Raw genomic sequence first — 19,716 nt, forward strand, 5'->3', positions numbered from 1 at the left:
TCTGTGTCTCTTTTTTCTGTATCTCTGTTTATCTGTCTCTATGTTTCTCTGTTTATCTGTTCTATGTTTATATGTTTCTATGTTTCTCTGTTCTATGTTTATATGTTTCTGTGTTTATCTGTTCTATGTTTCTGTGTTGGGGTGCGAAGTTAGTTACCTCCACGTGGTGCACCCGTGTTTCTCTGTTTATCTGTTCTATGTTTATATGTTTCTGTGTTTATCTGTTCTATGTTTCTGTGTTGGGGTGCGAAGTTAGTTACCTCCACGTGGTGCACCCTGGGTAACGCCAAATAACTAACAACTGAACCTGAACCCATAATTATAATGTTTCAGATTTTTCAGATGTCCCATGTTGAACACAATGCTGCTTCACTTTTTACATCGTACCCTTATCCAGTCCATTTTGCCCTCCTGACAGATTTGCAGCCCGTTTTTTAACAATGGCCGACTCTCCTCCATTTTGAATTCTTCAGAACCGGGAAAATTCAAAAAAATATTTTCTACAGCCTAAATTTGGCCACAAGTGCTTGGGAATACTTTTTTCCATTTCTAGAAATTCTAGATTTTGTAGTCTCTTTTATACTTTCATTGGTTTCCTAAATACCTATCCTATGTTCTTATCTCTTTATCATATTCATCACCTGTAACACTTTCTAGGTCTAACGAAGATTGTGTTCACAAGGACAAACTCTTCAGGTAAGTAAAATATATCCTTTGAAATTTTTACTCTTGGATTTAGATTGGGAATTGGTCTATTGAAATTGACCACAAGACAACACATTTAATGTGTATATTGACTGAACAAAAATCTCCACCGTTAGATATTCTTATCATGTGATATTTTACTTGTTAGGGTAGGTAAGTCTGACTACAAATTTGATTAATTTTTTGTTAGTTTCCTTAATTTCATTAAAAATTATAAAAATAAAAATTCCATTATCCAATTTAACTATGAAATATGGCTACCAGATTAAATTCCCTATCTACAATTGAGTTTTGAATACCTATAATTTACTTTTTACACTAAAATTCATGGTTCAGAAACTGTTCAAAATTCAAAGTTTTAGCTCTAAATTAATTCACAAATAACACAAAATACCTTTAACAGTCATGTACGTAGGTAGGTACCTACATATTTTAGAAGAAGATCTTCTGAACTAGTGCTAGTGATGATACAAATTTACAAATTAAGTAAACATTTCTTCACATATTTTAGAAGAAGATCTTCTGAACTAGTGCTAGTGATGATACAAATTTACAAATTAAGTAAACATTTCTTTTCCAGGTATGCTAAAACTCTTCCGCAAGGCTTGAGAATTCATCATGGAATCATCCACTACATCAAGCAGTCCATCTCCCACGTCAAATGGAGTTAGTCGGGTGCTGACCAAATTACGAGCATCCGTCAATAGTGGCAACTATTATGAAGCTCATCAGATGTACAGAACTTTGTATTTTAGGTAAGTGTAAAGTTGTATGTTAGTATTTGGGTGTCCACAATGGAGAACCAACCATCAACCCTTGCCCAGTAGGAATTGACCCAAGAGAGAGAGAGAGAGAGAGAGAGAGAGAGAGAGAGAGAGAGAGAGAGAGAGAGAGAGAGAGAAAAAAAAAAACATGCTAATGAATAGAAGCCTCCTCCAGCTGTTCCAAGAACAAACCTTCTCTGTTTAGGATGAAATTTGCTCTGGGTGGTAATCAAACCCAAGACCTAAAGTTGAATCCTAAGAAATTACTCACCAAATTTATTTCTCATTTTTTCTTGTTACAGATATTTGAATCAAAAGAAATATTCTGACCTGTTAGATTTATTGTTTGATGGAGCTGAAGTATTTTTTGATAAAGATCAGGTAAGTAATATTCCTTTTTGATGGATCCTTTAAAAAAGATGAATGTTTCATCCCTATATTCAGTTTGTAACAATGAAACAGCTGTTGCAATGTGAGTAGCTGTTTCAGGTCTTTCTAAATCGTGGGTAAAAGTAAAACTCCTCCCCTAATTACATTAGCAGTAATACAGTCACATTAAAACTCTATCCAATGAGATGGTATTGTAGTCTCCTCTGCTTCGTCACATCATCCCGGTAATGCAGTTGGTAATTCCTGGAATTGAGCAGTGGCTACAGGGTTTTGTGTCTATGCTATGGGACGGACCACTTCAAAACTTCATCACCCCTCAACTTCATCCAATAAGATGACCTTCCATTATGTAAACTTGTAAACCAATGTTCTATTACACCTAATCTCTGTTACAATTCCAGGATGCAAGCGGTATCGACCTTACACAGCTGATCATTGACACCCTAGTCAAATCCGGCACAGAGGGGACACCCAACAATCAGCTCTTCTCCAAACTTACCTCCCTGCTAAGCCGGATCCGACCGGAAAATCCACAGCGAGGGGATATCATCAACAGCGCCCTCAAGTGGTCGAAAAATGCAGCAGTGAAACAGAGTGGACATCCGAGTCTTCATGAGTGTATAGCCAATATGTTCTGGCGAGGTAAGATTTTTTTTTTTTTTTAGTTTGACAGAGGGAAGTGTAACTGCTAAGTTCTTATCATCCCGAAATCAAAGAGAGAAGAAAGAGAGGATAGGAGAAAGCCAACCGTTCCGATAATGAACATTATCCCATCAGGACAAAATCCGCCCCGAGCGGGAATCGAACCCGCGGCCCAGCGCTTACAAGGCAGACGCACTACCAACCAAGCTAACTAGACTGGTTCTGGCAAGGTAAGAGACTTGGAAATTCGACAGTGTTCTTCCTTTCCTCTTCTACTCTCATTCCTTCCTCTTTCATCCTTTCTTTTTACCACTTTCACTTCCCAAGACGAGCGGTTATGACCACGGGGTTTTCATCAACTCACACGTGCTCAAGTTTCATTATCCTCAAGATCCCTTATCATGGAACCTAAGCCCGTCCTTTCAATCTGTAGGGTAGGTATATCTATATAATATGTATCTAATCTCTAGATTTTCTAGTCTATATCTATTCTATTGTTTCCATGTCTCTGGGTTTAATAGAATAGAATATACCTTAGAGTAGAATTAATGATGGTATTCTCTGGTTTGACTCGCGTCAGATCAGCTAATATTGGTTGGTCTTGATGTAATGTATCAGATACCTATGTAGAGATAGTTAGGTACTAGGTCTTGATCCAATGTACCTATCAGATAATATATTATGTCCTATGTAGCGACGTGTGGTAATCCGAGCTACTCACTTATGGTCGCTTCAGTAACAAAAGAGTTGATGGATTTTTTTTTTAAGAGATTAAGGACTCTATGTAGGTAGGACCTATAATAAGGAGCGCGCTTGTACTCTTTTGCCTCACCAAGTCAAAATTTAAGCAGACTATTTTCAATTCCTGTAGGAGAGATTTTAACAGATAAGTTTGAACAGGGGACAGTCAGGAAAAAATTACTTGGAGAAAAAAGAAGAAAAAAAAACGGGAAATGATTGATAGGTCATTTCGTTCCCAAAAAGACCTTATGTACCTCGGTATCTATGTAAACTACCTATGTACCTACGTATCATATTCTTGATCGGGTACCTACGCGTATACAAAAGGGAGTCCAGGGCTGGGTGTGATTCAGGATAACCTTGCACTTCATGTTTGAATTATTACATTATAATACGAAACCGTGTCAGGCACGTTCTGACACTGGCGTGCTCAGGCCAGAAGTTGGCCTGGCGCACTGCCGTGCGCCTAGATTTATTCATGCTGACAATTTTGATAATAAAAAAAACCGCTGGTAATAATACCTACCAAGCTGTAAGCTGCCTAATAAATTACTATGTTAAGAAAATAATAGAGAAATAATCTCTAGTCTAGCGCGAACGTCCTCTAAAGAGAAGCAACAATAAAAGCGAAAAAATAATAATAATAAAATAAAAAATAATATAGTAGGTAATAAAAAAATCTATCAAAAAATAGAGAAAAAAATCGTGTTATTAAAACCGGACGGGAATTTTCCTACAGGGTGACACTTTCTAAAATAGACCAGTCATAATCGAAGCAGTTGTTGTGATAAGTTGTGATATAATAACACAAAGAAACTGCATTTTAATAATCGAAGCAGTCACCTGGTAAGGGGAAGGACGCGAGTTCGAATTTCAACGTTCTCAGAACGGCTGGCTTTCTTCTACCCTATCCACTTTCTCTCTTCGATTTCAGGTTGAAAATGCCTCCGTTGTTACAGTTCCCTCAATCAAACCTCTGGAAAGCCAGCCTAATTAGCTTGGTAAGTGCTAGGTTGCGGGTTGCGGGGTCCATTCCCGCCCGAGGCGGATTTTATCTTAGACAGATATGGTTCTTTCTCGGAAGGGCTGGCTTTCTCCTATCCTGTCCTCCTTCTCTCTTCGATTTGGGATTACAATACCTCTTTTGACGTTGTAAAGTTCCCTGTATCAAACCTCTTTTCTTTTTTTTTAATCTTTGATCCACCCTGTATTCTGAGGTGAGGAGAGCAAGTCACGTCACACGATACAATAGGTGACACGCGTGACGTCACGTCTGTTATCACGTGTGTGACATCACGGTTACGTGCTACATTGAACCTGATGCAAGCTGAGACCCCTGAAGGCAGACAGAACTCTTCATATCTTACCTATTAAAGAGAACTATTATTGGACAAAACTGTCCAAGCCCGGTAGACAGAACTGACCAAAATCCAAATCTGATTAAGCTGGGTCCATACTTGTTAGGACAGTTTCCCAACATGTCCACATTTACCAAACATTGTCGAACACGATTATCGTCCAACATTTCCAAACTTTCCAATTGATATTGGTTCTTTTTTGTCTAGAGGTTTGATAGAGGGAACTAAACTGTAACTGCTAAAGTCCCATCGTCCCGAAATCGAAGAGAGAAGAATGACAGGATAGGAGAAATCCATCCGTTCCGAGAACGAACATTATCCGTTCAGGATAAAATCCGCCCCGGCCGGGAATCGAACCCGTGACCTAGCGCTTACAAACTGTAACTGCTAAAGTCTCATCGTCCCGAAATCGAAGAGAGAAGAATGATAGGAAAAATCCATCCGTTCCGAGAACGAACATTATCCGTTCAGGATAAAATCCGCCCCGGCCGGGAATCGAACCCGTGACCTAGCGCTTACAACTGCAGACCTATGTATCTATGTATAGAGCTAGGAATAGTACTGATATATGACACTCTAACTCAGATTAGAGGTTACAACCTACATTGCCATGAGAGTAAAGGTTGAGTTAGTTATGTCCAAACAGAATCATAACACTGCTAGACATAAGTACTTGTGTAGGTACTAAAGGATTTGCCATGATGAAAGTACCCTGGATAATCAGATATTCTAAAGATACAAAGGTGATACACTTCCAATAAGAGATTAATCACAGTGTGTACCTACCCATTGGTACCTAATTGCCACTATGTACGAATGATACCATACATTTTTCTCCTATCCTGTCTTCCTTCCCTCTTCGGTTTCGGGATAAAGCCTTAACAGTTATAGTTCCCGCTATCAAATCTCTTAAACATTATAATAATAATAATAAAAACGTACCTACCTACCTACCCTCCCTTGGCCACGCGACATAGGACTTCGACCGGTCTAGACTAGAGCTTGGAAAAGATATGACCTTTTTCCCAACCAGAACTTGAACCCAGAACCTTCACTTCCCAAGACGAACAGTGACGACCATGGGGTTTTCATCAACTCACACGTGCTCAGGTTTCATTATCCTCAAGATCCTTTATACCTAAGTCCGTCCTTTCGATCTCTAGTCTATATATGTATTCTATTGTTTCCATGTCTCTGGGTTTAATAGAATAGAATATACCTTAGAGTAGAATTAATGATGGTATTCTCTGGGGTTTGACTCTCTTTTTACCTTCTCTTCTTCTTTCCTCTTTCTTCTTCTTCTTTCCTCTTCCTTCTGCTCCCTTCTTCCCATACTATTTCTCTTTCTCCTCCTTCCCTCTTCCAATATTATTTCTCTCTTCCTCCCTTCTCCTTCCTCTTTCATCCCTCCTTTTTATCCTTCTTTCCTCTTCTTTCCTCTTTCTTCTTCTTTCCTCTTCTTTCCTCTTTCTTCTTCTTTCCTCTTCTTTCCTCTTTCTTCTTCTTTCCTCTTCTTTCCTCTTTCTTCTTCTTTCCTCTTTCTTCTTCTTTCCTCTTTCTTCTTCTTTCCTCTTCTTTCCTCTTTCTTCTTCTTTCCTCTTCTTTCCTCTTTCTTCTTCTTCCCTCTTTCTTCTTCTTCCCTCTTCCTTCTGCTCCCCATTCTTCTGCTCCCTTCTTCCCATACTATTTCTCTCTTCCTTCTTCTTCTTCCCTTCTTTTCCCTTTTTCCTCTTCTTTCCCTCCTTTTCCCCTTGACCTCTCCTCCTTTCCTCTACCCCTCTTTCTTCCTCTCCTCCTTCCTACCCTTTTCCTCTTCTTTCTCTTGCTTCCTTATCCTTCATCCCTCTTTCTCTGACGCGACGCACTACTATTTAGTTTTAACGTCGACGACGCGAACGTAAATAAAACTCGACGATTTAACCGGATACTCGACGACCATAATAGTTCTCGATTGGTCTAATGAAATTGGGAAATATTGTTACTTCCTTTTCTATCTGAGCTTAATCCCATTGGTTACTATCATTGGGATGAGTGATACTCCAGTGAACTCTTGGGATTCGAACCCCAAGATGGAGGAGTAGTCTAATTCAGCACCGTCAATATCTCAAATGATATTGAGGACAAAATTTCTTACCTTGGCTGGGATTGAACCCACACCCTCTTGATTAGGTACTACGAGTGCCGAGTGTCTTGACACCACCGAAGCTGGAAAGAAACGCATTAAAAATAAATAAATAAATAAAGTGTTACTTTTAAAAGGAAGCCATAAAAAATTTAGGTGAGTACCTAAATTTGATTAATTTGACCATAGGACAAAAAAGTCCCTTTACCCGAGTAGTAAGCTAGGTACTGTTATTGTATTTGGGAATTTAAAATTGTCCATCAAATTTGCAAATCATATTAGGGCAGAAAATTGGCAGTTAAATTCGAACAAAAAATTGTCAGAGTGGATACAAAACTGGTTCACATTAATTTCTCTTCGCCACTGGTTTCAGTACTAATCATCATGAACTGGTTTTTATTATTATAAATATGTTTTGCTTACACTGTGTGTTCGGGGTGTGCTCTGGAATTACCTACACACAAGCGCTAATACATAAAAATTATGCTGGTAAATAGAAATAGATACATACCTAATGGTAACTAGAAATATCGGGTGGTGTGGAAAACTGTGAACTGGTTTTGGTACTAAAGGACAGAAGTACCACACGGTATCCATGTTTGGTAGCTCAATGGTGTTCATCTCATAAATGGGAGGACGTCTGTAGATTCGAATACACGGACCTACTGAAAAGAAACCGATTAGAGTGATTAGTTATCAGTTCTCGAGATCTGGAAGGGGTAAATAAGTATCCTACTAAAATCAATGATTTTTTTTTTCATTTTTATTAATTTGATAATTTGGGCTTAATTCGGTCTATAATCTACTTATAGGCAGTTCATAGGCATAAATTTGTTAGTATTAGTGGATGTGCAAGTTCTCCTAGGTAGGAATGTAAAATCGGTTGCGAGTTATAGGTAGGAAGGTAGGGATCTGTGTACATAGGTAGCTACATATCTAACCACTAACTGAAGAGTAAGCACGAGCTGTTGGCAGAAGATCTTATAATCTACTGTGGTGACAGGATAAAGAACTATTTTCTTTATTACCTACTACTTTTAGAAGAGAAGAAAATATCCTACTTATGAAACAGTATCTACTGTTCGGAAAGGACCCTAGCTTGGCAGTCCAAGCAAGTCTTAAATTTTCATGAGGTTTTCCTTTGCTGAAATACCAAAGGAGCTATGGCTAACTGATGAAGACCACATAGGTACAAAAATAGCAAAAGAGAAAATTGACACATCCTTTAATACTACAAAATTCAAGAGGTCCTACAAAATTCAGTGCCTTCAAATCTTGGTTCTTTACGTACATAGGTATGGTTAGGATTTACTGTTTTTAACTCATCAAAAATGCCAAAAGGAATCAACGGTTACCAATCGACTAAACTGCCTGGCTCTTCGTTACTTAACCTCTGTGACCTGGGAGGAATTTCGATTGCAATTACGATGATGGGAATATTTCCGCTGTTTTATACAAAACCAATGCTAATTATTTCATCAGATCCCCGCGTGTGTGCAGTTTAAACAGAGGCTTGGTTTAAGGCTTGGTAGATTCTACGTATATCTACCAAGAAAAAAATTGCACCCATTTAACCATTGGTTCTCGAGATTATTAGATGACTCAAAGCTATGCATTATTATGCTTGGTTATCGAAACAGGGTGGCCTGTCAAGAAGGAAAAAATAATGGATGGGGGGGAACTATAGGTAAGTACCTTCCTACCTATAACTCGCAACCGATTTTACATTCCTACCTAGGAGAACTTGCACATCCACTAATACTAACAAATTTATGCCTATCCTGAACTGCCTATAAGTAGATTATAGACCGAATTAAGCCCAAATTATCAAATTAATAAAAATGAAAAAAAATCATTGATTTTAGTAGGATACTTATTTACCCCTTCCAGATCTCGAGAACTGATAACTAATGACTCTAATCGGTTTCTTTTCAGTAGGTCCGTGTATTTGAATCTACAGACGTCCTCCCATTTATGAGATGAACACCATTGAGCTACCAAACATGGATACCGTGTGGTACTTCTGTCCTTTAGTACCCAGACGGACTATTTCAGCCGTACCTGTCAGGTCTACCTGATAGTGTGTGTGTGTGTGCTCATCAGGTGTCAGGTGTACCTGTCAGGTCTACCTTATAGTGAGTGGCTGACCTTATATGACTGGAGATTAAAGTTAATCCCATTGGCTTTTCCCTTCATTAAGACTGGATGAGGTTGATGTAAAGAGGCAGGCTGTTTAAGAATATAGGGTTAAAAAACCTGTGTTACTAAAAACCTTTGCATTTGCAGTTATACAGAGACTTTGAATTTGAACTCCTATCAAACAAATTAGAATAGAATATTCCTTGTTTATATTGCCCGAATGAGACGGAAAGTCCCTTTACTCCCGCAGTCTAAACAAGGTATTAAATATTTCATAGGTAAAATTTACAGGGTTTCTTATACCTACAATTTCCTCTTTTCTTTTCAGGCAATATTCTTTCCTCTATCATGAATAATCTGGAAGACAGCAATGATTTTGATGACGATGAAGACAACAGGCCCCAGTCCTTGCGCAATTGAAAATACACACACTGGGACAATGGACCCCAATAATAATGCAATTTAAAAAACCAGAAGATAACTCATCCTTCGGAAATCTGCTATCAATTGGCCCAGAATCGTCCTAAAAGAAAAGTCAGTGAAAGTGTTTTTTTGGCTGGGTACCCAGAACATTTTTATGCTATAACGAATCTTTTTTAGTATTGTCTGTACCATGTGGTCTTAGTACTCACTCTGAGGCTAAGGTGTAGGGGTAAACAGCCCTAGAGATGGGTTAAGCTTCTACGAATCCATGTGGTCTCAGTTTTAAAACTAGGTGTAGGTGGTGATAAGCTTGTGAAAGTCACAATGTATAAAATCCAGTCCAATTCGGGTAGGGTAAGCAAGGTTCTTCTATGGTACTTCTTCAGAAGACACGTCAATTTAAAATTGCTACAAAAAGAGCTGTCACGAATGACCAGTGTTATTATAGGGTTAGGTTAAACACAAAAAGGATTTTTGTTTTTCATTGCCGTGGCTTCTGAATAATTGCCTTTGTTTCTTCTAAAATGTTTTATATTTTTGGTGAAATTAGAGAAGAGCCAGCCCATTTGGTAAATTGATTCCAATGCTAGTTTAACAAGGGCTGGGTGACAGGTATTTCAAATGAGCAATATTTTAAATGTGTTTTTTTGTAGGGACAGGTAACGGGCATAGGTACTATAAAATCCTATAAGGAATCAGTTCGTCTCTCACTATACAAAGGGGCGTAAGTCTCATTTTTTCGAACATTTACTGAACGAGAACGAACTTTTCGAATTAAAAAGAATATGATTTAAACCTGTCGATCGACATCGATTTAAATGGATCGTGGACAGTGAACACACCTTTAAACGATTACAATTAAAATGAAAATTTTGTGGCTTGCGCCCCTTTGTGTTCTGAGGGGCAAATTGAGGGTTTGACACAAAAACGGCTTGCAAGTCCTTTTCGTGCCAAATCCGTCAATTTGTAACACTTAAATAGGGCTGACTCTTTGTCTAGGTTGATGTAGCTTTAATGATTTAATATAGTAGTGTAACGACCATTATCATACTATTGACATCTTATTTCTACTTAAATTCGGTAATTATTAGATATATTTAAATCAACGTCTACTCCATGGTCTTGTAGCTAGATAAGGTTCAGTCGACTAACCTTCTTACCACTTTTGTATTCTTTTTTTTTGCTTTTTCTTTCACACATTTTGAACTTGTCGTTTTTTCCTTAATTCTTTTTTCCGTGCTGAAGATTTTAGTGTTCAAATTTGAATTAACATGTAATTAAAATATTAATGCCTATAATATATTTTGACAAAAAAATAAAATCGATATTAAGTATATTGTAAAAATTTTAGTGAAATAAAATCAATCAATATAAAAAGAAAGTTGTAGTTTTTGCGTCTTTTTCTGAAATCTAAATAAGAAAAAACCTAGCATCCAATACTAGGTTCATAATGAGAAAACTTAGATAGGTACCTATACCTGTTTTTTTTTTTTTTTTTTTTTTTTGCCCTTTGTACTAAACTTTTTCTGTTTTTTTACAAAGGGAAATCCCTGTTTTTTCCTCTTCTTTCTCTTGCTTCCTTATCCTTCATCCCTCTTTCTCACTCTTTTTATCTCCTCTTTGTTCTTCTACCTTCTTCTCTTTCCCTTGTTTTCTTCTTTCTATCTTCCTCCTCTCTCATTACCTCTTCTCCTTCCTCCTTCTCTCCCCTTTCTAAGAAAGTCTTCATTTTTGAGTTTAATTTAATTGTGACTTTTGTTCTATTCCAGAAAACAATTATGTGCTGGCCCGATACCACTTCCTTCATTCGACAGACGGCCGGAACTTTGCCCTCATGCTAATACAGGTGCATAGAGAACGCGGCTATGCCAACGAAATAGATTTGTTTATTGCTCAGGTAAGTCACCTTCCATGTCATTAGTGGTCACTCGACTCGCCTTGCACGAGAGAGACCCGGGTTCGATTCCCGGCGGGGTCGAAAATTTGTAACATGCCAATGATCGAGTCCGTGACTGGCCAATGCGGGGCCCATTCAACCTCGTGAAGAATCTGGGTAACTTGCGTAGCCTGAAGTACCTAATATAAGTATGCATAGCAACTGTTGCCAGTTTTGTTAGGAAACATTACTTAGGTTGGTGGTTAAAATAAGAAGTAGGTATTTGGAAAATCCTACAAAAACAAAAATTCTGTCATTAAAACACAAAGAAATTGCAGTCATTGACAATTTAGGCATTTTATTATTATTATTTTCGTTTTTATTATTATTATTATTATTATTATTATTGCTCAGGCAAATAAAGCGGAGCTAGAGCAAGTTGTACTCGATCTTTCGTCTATCAGATGTTGTTTTAATATCCGTGTTGTATATTTTCCAAGCTGTACTCAATTCGATTGTCACAAATTGTATTAACTGATGGTCTTTCATATTTCACAGGTTGTACTGATATCTTGTTTTATTTCACAGGTTGTACTCCAGTACCTCTGCAGGTATTTGGAAAATCCTACAAAAATTCTGTCATGATGACACAAAGAAATTGCAGTAATTGATAATTCTATTTACGCATTTTATTATTATTTTTCGTTTATTGCTCAGGCAAATAAAGCGGAGATAAAGCAAGTTGTGCTCGATCTTTTGTCTATTAGATGTTGTTTTAATATCCGTGTTGTATATTTTCCAAGCTGTACTCAATTCGATTGTCTCAAATTGTATTAACTGATGGTCTTTCATATTTCACAGGTTGTACTGATATCTTGTTTTATTTCACAGGTTGTACTCCAGTACCTCTGCTGTAGGTACCCGATCAAGAATATGATACGTAGGTACATAGGTAGTTTACGTAGATACCGAGGTACATAAGGTCTTTTTGGAAACGAAATGACCTATCAACCATTTCCCGTTTTTTTTCCCCCCAAGTAATTTTTTCCTGACTGTCCCCTGTTCAAACTGATCTGTTAAAATCTCTCCTATAGGAATTGAAAAAAATAGTCTGCTTAAATTTTGACTTGGTGAGGCAAAAGAGTACAAGTCCTTATTATAGGTCCTACCTACATAGAGTCCTTAATCTCTTAAAAAAAAAAATACATCAACTCTTTTGTTACTGAAGCGACCATAAGTGAGTAGCTCGGATTACTATACGTCGCTACATAGGACATAATATAATATCATCTGATAGGTACATTGGATCAAGACCTAGTACCTGACTATCTCTACATAGGACATAATATCTGATACATTACATCAAGACCAACCAATATTAGCTGATCTGACGCGAGTCAAACCAGAGAATACCATCATTAATTCTACTCTAAGTGACACGCGGAGGCACCCGTGGAAGTCCTTCCCAGATGTGCCTTGGCGGAGGACAATGCGCAGCGCGCCCCGAGGGTATTTCCACTTGACGGTGCCCTGACTGCAGCGCAGGTAGACGGGTTTGATTTCGTGCGACTTGTGTGAGACCTCGAGTCCGCTGTGAACAGAAGAGGAAGGGTGACGGATTAGTAACGGAAGGCGAATTTTAAAATTTCAATTATTACCAATCTGGCATGTCTGCAAATCCACACAAAGTTCTCTATAATCTGAATGAGATTGAGAGGCACTAGGAAGATGATCTGATCTAGTTCATGGGAAGATGGGGCCCATCTGTAGTTTTATTTTTAAAATGTCATTTGAATTTAAAAATAAACTATTGATTTAGCTTAGTCAGCTCACATTTATCGTCGTAAATCATAGACTTTGACAGTTTTTGAGCGAAGAAATTGGAAGAAGTACTTGATGGGACATAATCTAGAGCCTACCTACCAAACATACAAACACACTGTACTTTATCCACTTAGTTACCGCCATAACGAGTCTACATAGGTACTTGGAAAAGGCACTTATAGGTTTAATAAATGTGTTTACTTTACTATTATAGCATATCTACTTGGCTACACCTCTACATGGAAGGCCGGCCTTAAAGGGATCCACCCGCTTTGTTTTACTAAGGCTCGTCACTGCTACTACTTATAAGGTCACTGCTATAACTGGTCGCTGTATAACGACAGGTCACTGTATAACTGCTAAGGTTTTTAGTGACCGGAGTCCAACCCACCATTTGGTGACAAGCGGGTTTAATAAATGTGTTTACTTTACTATTATAGCTTATCTACTTGGCTACACCTCTACATGGACATTCTAGCCGAGGTTTGCTGAGATAATAATTATGTGTACATAATTGTCTATAGATATAGAATACGTATCTTATAATATACATATATGTATAATATGTCTTATAATATATATATATGTACATAATTGTCTACAGATATAGAAGACGTATCTTTATTGTCACGTGCTGAACGCCATTCCAACCAGCAGAATGTCAACAGCTAACGTTTCAATACAAAGAACTTGACGTGTCCGCCAATATTTCTTAACACTCATGGTCAGATGGGTTTCCAGTGTTTTCAGAACTACCAGCAAGAGGAATTTTATTGTTTATGAACAGAGAAGTAGCCATTGTAGTATATCAGGGCCGTCTAAAGGGGATTTAGCTGGTCTCGTTTCTCCTGGGCCCAAGCTTATAAAGGGGTCTGTAACTAACGATCCCCCCCCCCAGAAAAGGAAAATAAAATAGCTAAATACGAGGTCCTGATTGAATTATGTACGCACCTGAAACCACCTATAGTGTTTTTGTTTGTAAAAATTCGTTACAACCAAAGGCCCGTTCTTGAAGTTGGCCTTCGTAAATTCGTTTAAGCTTAACCCAACTTTAGGGCTGTTTGCGCCTACACCTAAACCTCAAAGTGGGATTTTCGTGTACGGAGTTAAGCTAGTGGAGTTAGTCTTGAGGGCCAGTTAACCTGTGTAAGATCCTGGCATAGTCATAGTATATATCACTATTTGCAGAACTACAGCAACTGCAGAATTGCATTGTTTATTAGAAACATTAATTTCTGCTTGTTTACGAACAGCTCGGATTGCTTAGTACATCGACCAAGGAGAATGTTAAATATTCTGTTTACAAATTGTCATGGCGTGGTGCGAAGGGCATTTATGCTGACATCACTGGCGTGCTGATTTGACATTTCGCTGAAAACGATGATGTGAGCGGGATTTCCTGGTAGGACATTTGCTGAGTGCGTTAAATAGCTTATTGCTAGATTACCTAGTGACGCTAGTGTAACATCAGCAGATGAAGGAGTTCACTGCTGACTGATGTGGGATAGGATGATAAGAAGAAAAATTCCAGTTGGACTACGTAAGTAGTCGGAAAAGACCAACTGAAGCCTTGATTAGTTCTAAGAGCTAATCAAAGAAGGAGGAGGAGGAGGAGGAGGAGGAGGAGGAGAGAGAGAGAGAGAGAGAGAGGTTGCTAGATTACCTAGTGACGCTAGTGTAACATCAGCAGATGAAGGAGTTCACTGCTGACTGATGTGGGATAGGATGATAAGAAGAAAAATTCCAGTTAGACTACGCAAGTAGTCGGAAAAGACCAACTGTAGCGCCTTGATTAGTTCTAAGAGCTAATCAAAGAAGGAGGAGGAGGAGGAGGGAGAGAGAGAGAGAGAGAGAGAGAGAGTGCCAGTGGATGTGTCATTTTGCACTCATATGGAGTACAGACTAAACTTGGAAAAATGATTCATAGACTAATTTTATGATCTTTATCTGTGCTTTTCTTCGGGTTTCTTCGGCACTGATTCAAGTTGTTGCTCAGAGAGCAGATAACTCTTATCTCAAATAGGAGAGTGATCACTTAAAAGTGTATGGTCAGTGACATTTCATAAATAGAGTGGAGGACAAGCTATACTCTGGATACAACTTGAAAGAGATACGGGATGATCTCATTAGAACTTTTTGACAATCGATTTTGGCGAAACAAGATTTCAATACAAGATTGAGGGCAGGTCGGTATTATTTTAGCCTGCTTTTAGCTAAGTTCGCTTTATATAGGGATGAGCTAGTCATTTTATTTCTCAGAAGGCGTTTTTTTTTTTCACTTTTGACGTATCTACCTACCTACTTTTAGACTTTCATTTCGTCCTTCATCCGTACATCAAGAAGTGTAAATAGCGTGCCTATGGCATTGGAAAAAAATAGTTTGGTTAAAAAATGAGATAGTTGACTTGGTGACCAATCCGAGTTGTAAAATATAGCTCATTTTAATACGTCTTATTTGAAATTCAAGTTTAATGGATCTATTTCAGATAACATATAAGCTAAATCTACCTCCCAGTTATACTTAAGAGCTGATAGTGTTCAGGGGTGGATTCAGGAATATTGGGATGGTATTCAGGGGTGTGTTCAGGAGAATAGCATGATGGGTTGCTAGTTCAACTTGGGACTCTTGGCGTACCCAAAAAGACGCCTAGCGACATTGCCTCACTGTAGTGTGGACACTACTTAAGACAGAACTAGCCAAATGGCTAAGTCGCTATGAGTTTCTAGAAAATTCTACCTTCAGCCTTCAGTCCTACATAGTCTATAATTTCATCGTATTTAGGAAATATGAATGTACCTACTTACATCATTATGTACCTATATTTATGACCTACCACGAAGGAAATAATAATTATAAAATTTCTATTGCATTTTACGATAGTTAAATTCCTCTTATCAAATCTGAACTAGTATTATTTATGTTGATATCAATCTGGGTCCTTTATTAGAAATTATTGGATAACTAAACGATCATAAAACTTCTTCTATCCATTTGTCCATCACAAATTGCACAAGGACTCCCTCCGCAGAATTCTTCTCCTGGTAAAGAATTAAGGTTCTTTAGCCTCTCGATCAGCCTCAACTAGGGTGATTGCTTTGGGCTGACATTTGGTTTTGGCTACAAATTTTATGAGTGGATGCCCTTCGACCACAACCTTAGCTTTTTCTCTAGCAAGGGAAATTAAAGTCCCCCAGCCAGACTAAGCTGGTCTACTCCTGTTTAACGTCCCCCAGTCAGACCGAGCTGGTTTACTCCTTGTTTAACGTCCCCCAGTCAGACTAAGCTGGTCTACTCCCTGTTTAACGTTCCGCAGTTAGACTGAGCTGGTCTACTGTCTACTCCCTGTTTAACGTCTCCCAGCCAGACAGAATCGTCACAGTCGTCCTTAAACCGTAATCCCTCAAAACACCGCGCACTGAAGAGGTCCCAGCTATCATAATAGAGCCATAGCTTCTGACAAGAGCCCCTATTGTCACTCTCGTTAATGCCTCGTGATCCCTAACATTGAGTCCTGTGACGTCACAACTCTGTTCCCCTCATATCTAGGGTTTCCAGACGTCCGGTTTTTCCCGGACATGTCCGGGTTTTTACATGTTTGTCCGGCGTCCGGGGGGATTTTTGAAAATTTGCCAGTATGTAGGCCATACGCCATACCCTACTCAAAGGTAAGGACCTAAATCTTTCCATGTTCCTCACTAGTCCAGACCGGCCGAAGTTATAAGTCGCGTGGCCAAGAAAGGGTAGGTAGTAGGTACCTACTTATAGGCAGCCAAGCAATACTAAATGGACTAAATGCTTGATCTTTAGACAGTATCTAGGGTACTATCATAATGATCAATCTTTTAGTACATATTACAATCATGTACAGTACATACCTACATAAGTACTTATGTCTATTCAGTATGATTCCGTTTGGACATAACTAACTCAACCTTTACTCTCCATACTGGCAATGTACGTTGTAACCTCTAATCTGAGTTAAGAGTGTCATATATCAGTACTGTTCCTAGCTTTATACATAGATAAATAGGTCTGCATTATGTATAGATATTGTAGAGTACTGTTCCTGGCTATAGGTTCGCATTGGATTGGTCTTAGAGCAGCGGTTCCCAACCTTGTACCCGGATTTAATCTCACGTACCCCCGCCGCCATCATAATGAGTACTGGGGGTACGCATACCTAGGTTGATGTGTACCATTACCACTGAGTTCTAGACACACTCAGAACTTTTGAAAATTCAAAATTTGCTTTTGTCCGCGATTAAACAATTTTTCTCTCGCGTACCCCTGGTTGAAAATCTCTGTCGTAGAGCACTGGGTAAAGTTATAAGGTCTACAGTACCTATGTAGTAGGTATGTATATTGGATTAGTTGTAGAGTGTAGAGCGTGCTATTTGATATCTCGACTAGGACATATTGATATGAGACCACTCGCTCTTCAACTTGAGCTTTGCAGTGGACCCATCTTAATCAGATTTGGATTTTGGTCAGTTCTGTCTACCGGGCTTGGACAGTCTTGTCCAATATTAATTTGACAGTTCTGTTCAATTGGTAAGATATGAAGAGTTCTGTCTGCCTTCAGGGGTCTCAGCTTGCATCAGGTTCAATGTAGCACGTGACCGTGATGTCACACACGTGATAACAGACGTGACGTCACGCGTGTCACCTATTGTATCGTTTGACGTGACTTGCTCTCCTCACCTCAACGTACAGGGTAAATCAATGATTTTTTCCCCCAAGAAAAAAAAGAGGTATGATGATACATTGAACTGTAACAACATCAAAGGAGGTATTGTAATCTCAAATCGAAGAGAGAAGGAGGACAGGATAGGAGAAAGCCAGCCCTTCCGAGAAAGAACCATATCTGTCTAGGATAAAATCCGCCTCGAGCGGGAATGGAACCCGCCACCTAGCGCTTACAAGGCAGACGAATTACTCTCAAAGCTAACTAGGCTGGCTTTCCAGAGGTTTGATTGAGGGAACTGTAACGGAGGTATTATCATCCCGAAGTTGAAGAGAGAAGGAGGAAAGCCAGCCGTTCCGAGAACGTTGAAATTCGAACTCGCGTCCTTCCTCTTACCAGGTGACTGCTTCGATCATGACTGGTCTATTTTAGAAAGTGTCACCCTGTAGGAAAATTCCTGTCCGGTTTTAATAACACGATTTTTTTCTCTATTTTTTGATAGATTTTTTTATTACCATTATTTTTTATTTTATTATTATTTTTTCGCTTTTATTGTTGCTTCTTTTTAGAGGACGTTCGCGCTAGACTAGAGATTATTTCTCTATTATTTTCTTAACATAGTAATTTATTAGGCAGCTTACAGCTTGGTAGGTATTATTACCAGCGGTTTTTTTTTATTATCAAAATTGTCAGCATGAATAAATCATAATTATCATATGAACCTACCTGCTTATACATAAGGACAGGTATAGGTATATAATAGGATGTAGGTACCTATCTATAATACATGATTTAAAAGAAGTCGGTAGCTAAGCAAGCCTAGTTAGCTTGCGGAGGGTAAAGCGTCTGCTTTGTAAGTGCTACATCGCGGGTCCGATTTCCGCGCGGGGAGCGAATTTTATCCTGAACAGATAAGGTTCGTTCTCGGAACGGCTGGCTTTCTCCTATCCTGTCTTCCTTATTACTTCGCTTTCGGTAGCTCATTAGGTTATTAGTTGGCCAAATTTTATTATTAAAAAAAAAATATCCAAATAACAACATTTAAGTAATAAGATCTTTTTTTTTTTTTAAGAGGTTTGACAGAGGGAACTGTAACTCTGCTAAACAGTTCGGAGTTCAATCTGACACCCACCTTATCTTAGAGAGGGGGGGAAGCTAATGGATTGCCGGAGCCCTACCTTTCTTTTCCGATTGTGGGCAATAAGAAGTAATCAGCACTGAATTTGCCAGTGGGAGATCTTTTTTACTGCACAATAAATTACCATGTTCAGGTCATAATATTTTTTGTATCAATAGACATTCAGAGCTGTAGAAGTGAACTTTTTCTATACTCTGTAACTTTATCAGCTTAGGACAAAGGTAAGTGAACTGGTTTGAAACAAGAGTATAGAATCAGCCTAGAATGAAACCTGGCTAGTAAACATAGGTACTGACACAACTAATGTATACAGACTTTGTACATATAAATGTTTATTATTTACAGAGCTAACAAAGCCTACACATATGTAGGTATTACTTCGGTGGTGTAGTGGTCAAGACGATGGCCTGGTAAACAGAAGGGCGTGGGTTCAATCCCGACTGAGGTAGTTTTATCTTCAACAGTGTTTGGGAATCTGGCCACAATATATATATTTTTTTTTTTGCTTTATTTAATGTGGCAGGATTCTCCAAAAGGAGCTCTTCCAACCAACCACAGGTTTTGTCGAGGATCTAATTGCTTAGAAATATTGAAGTAGAAACACAAATCACATCACGTGAATTCATGAGGAGTCAGAAAGATGTAGCTCAAACTTCAAAGTTTTGCCATAATATTGTAGGGTAATATAGTTCAGGACAGCCAAACTACTTTAACTAACGTGACGGAACGTGGTGATAGTGTGCTTCTAGTTCTACCTTTAGTGGCCCACAGCTGTTTAACTGGTAACCAAATTGACCAGGTCGTCAACTGAAGGCAGCAAGGCACTGATTGTCACCCGTTCTGATAGTGTCCACGCCCAACATTCAATAATGACTTTGACTGGTAAAAAATTAAATACATTACCTAAGT

The 19,716-nt window shown here is 38.6% G+C and overlaps 2 protein-coding genes across 2 annotated transcripts in view; one reads left to right on the forward strand and one right to left on the reverse strand.

Moving 5' to 3' along the window:
- Positions 1-485: 485 nt before the first annotated feature.
- Positions 486-12,738, forward strand: LOC103512650 (Golgi to ER traffic protein 4 homolog). Its single transcript, XM_026826064.1, has 7 exons — positions 486-696; positions 1,286-1,460; positions 1,772-1,850; positions 2,261-2,501; positions 11,054-11,181; positions 12,052-12,104; positions 12,630-12,738. Exons 2-7 carry the CDS (start codon positions 1,324-1,326, stop codon positions 12,736-12,738), a joined length of 747 nt encoding a protein of 248 aa, XP_026681865.1. The 5' UTR covers positions 486-696; positions 1,286-1,323.
- Positions 12,739-13,611: 873 nt separating this feature from the next.
- LOC103512651 (meteorin-like protein) overlaps positions 13,612-19,716 on the reverse strand; it is a 9,076-nt gene continuing 2,971 nt past the window's right edge. The window contains exon 3 of the mRNA XM_026826066.1: positions 13,612-13,736. Coding sequence (XP_026681867.1) covers positions 13,612-13,736 — 125 coding nt within the window. The remainder of the gene's footprint in view (positions 13,737-19,716) is intronic.

The sequence above is a fragment of the Diaphorina citri genome, unplaced genomic scaffold (genome assembly GCF_000475195.1).
Source record: "Diaphorina citri unplaced genomic scaffold, Diaci psyllid genome assembly version 1.1 scaffold869, whole genome shotgun sequence".
NCBI classification, from domain to species: domain Eukaryota; kingdom Metazoa; phylum Arthropoda; class Insecta; order Hemiptera; family Psyllidae; genus Diaphorina; species Diaphorina citri.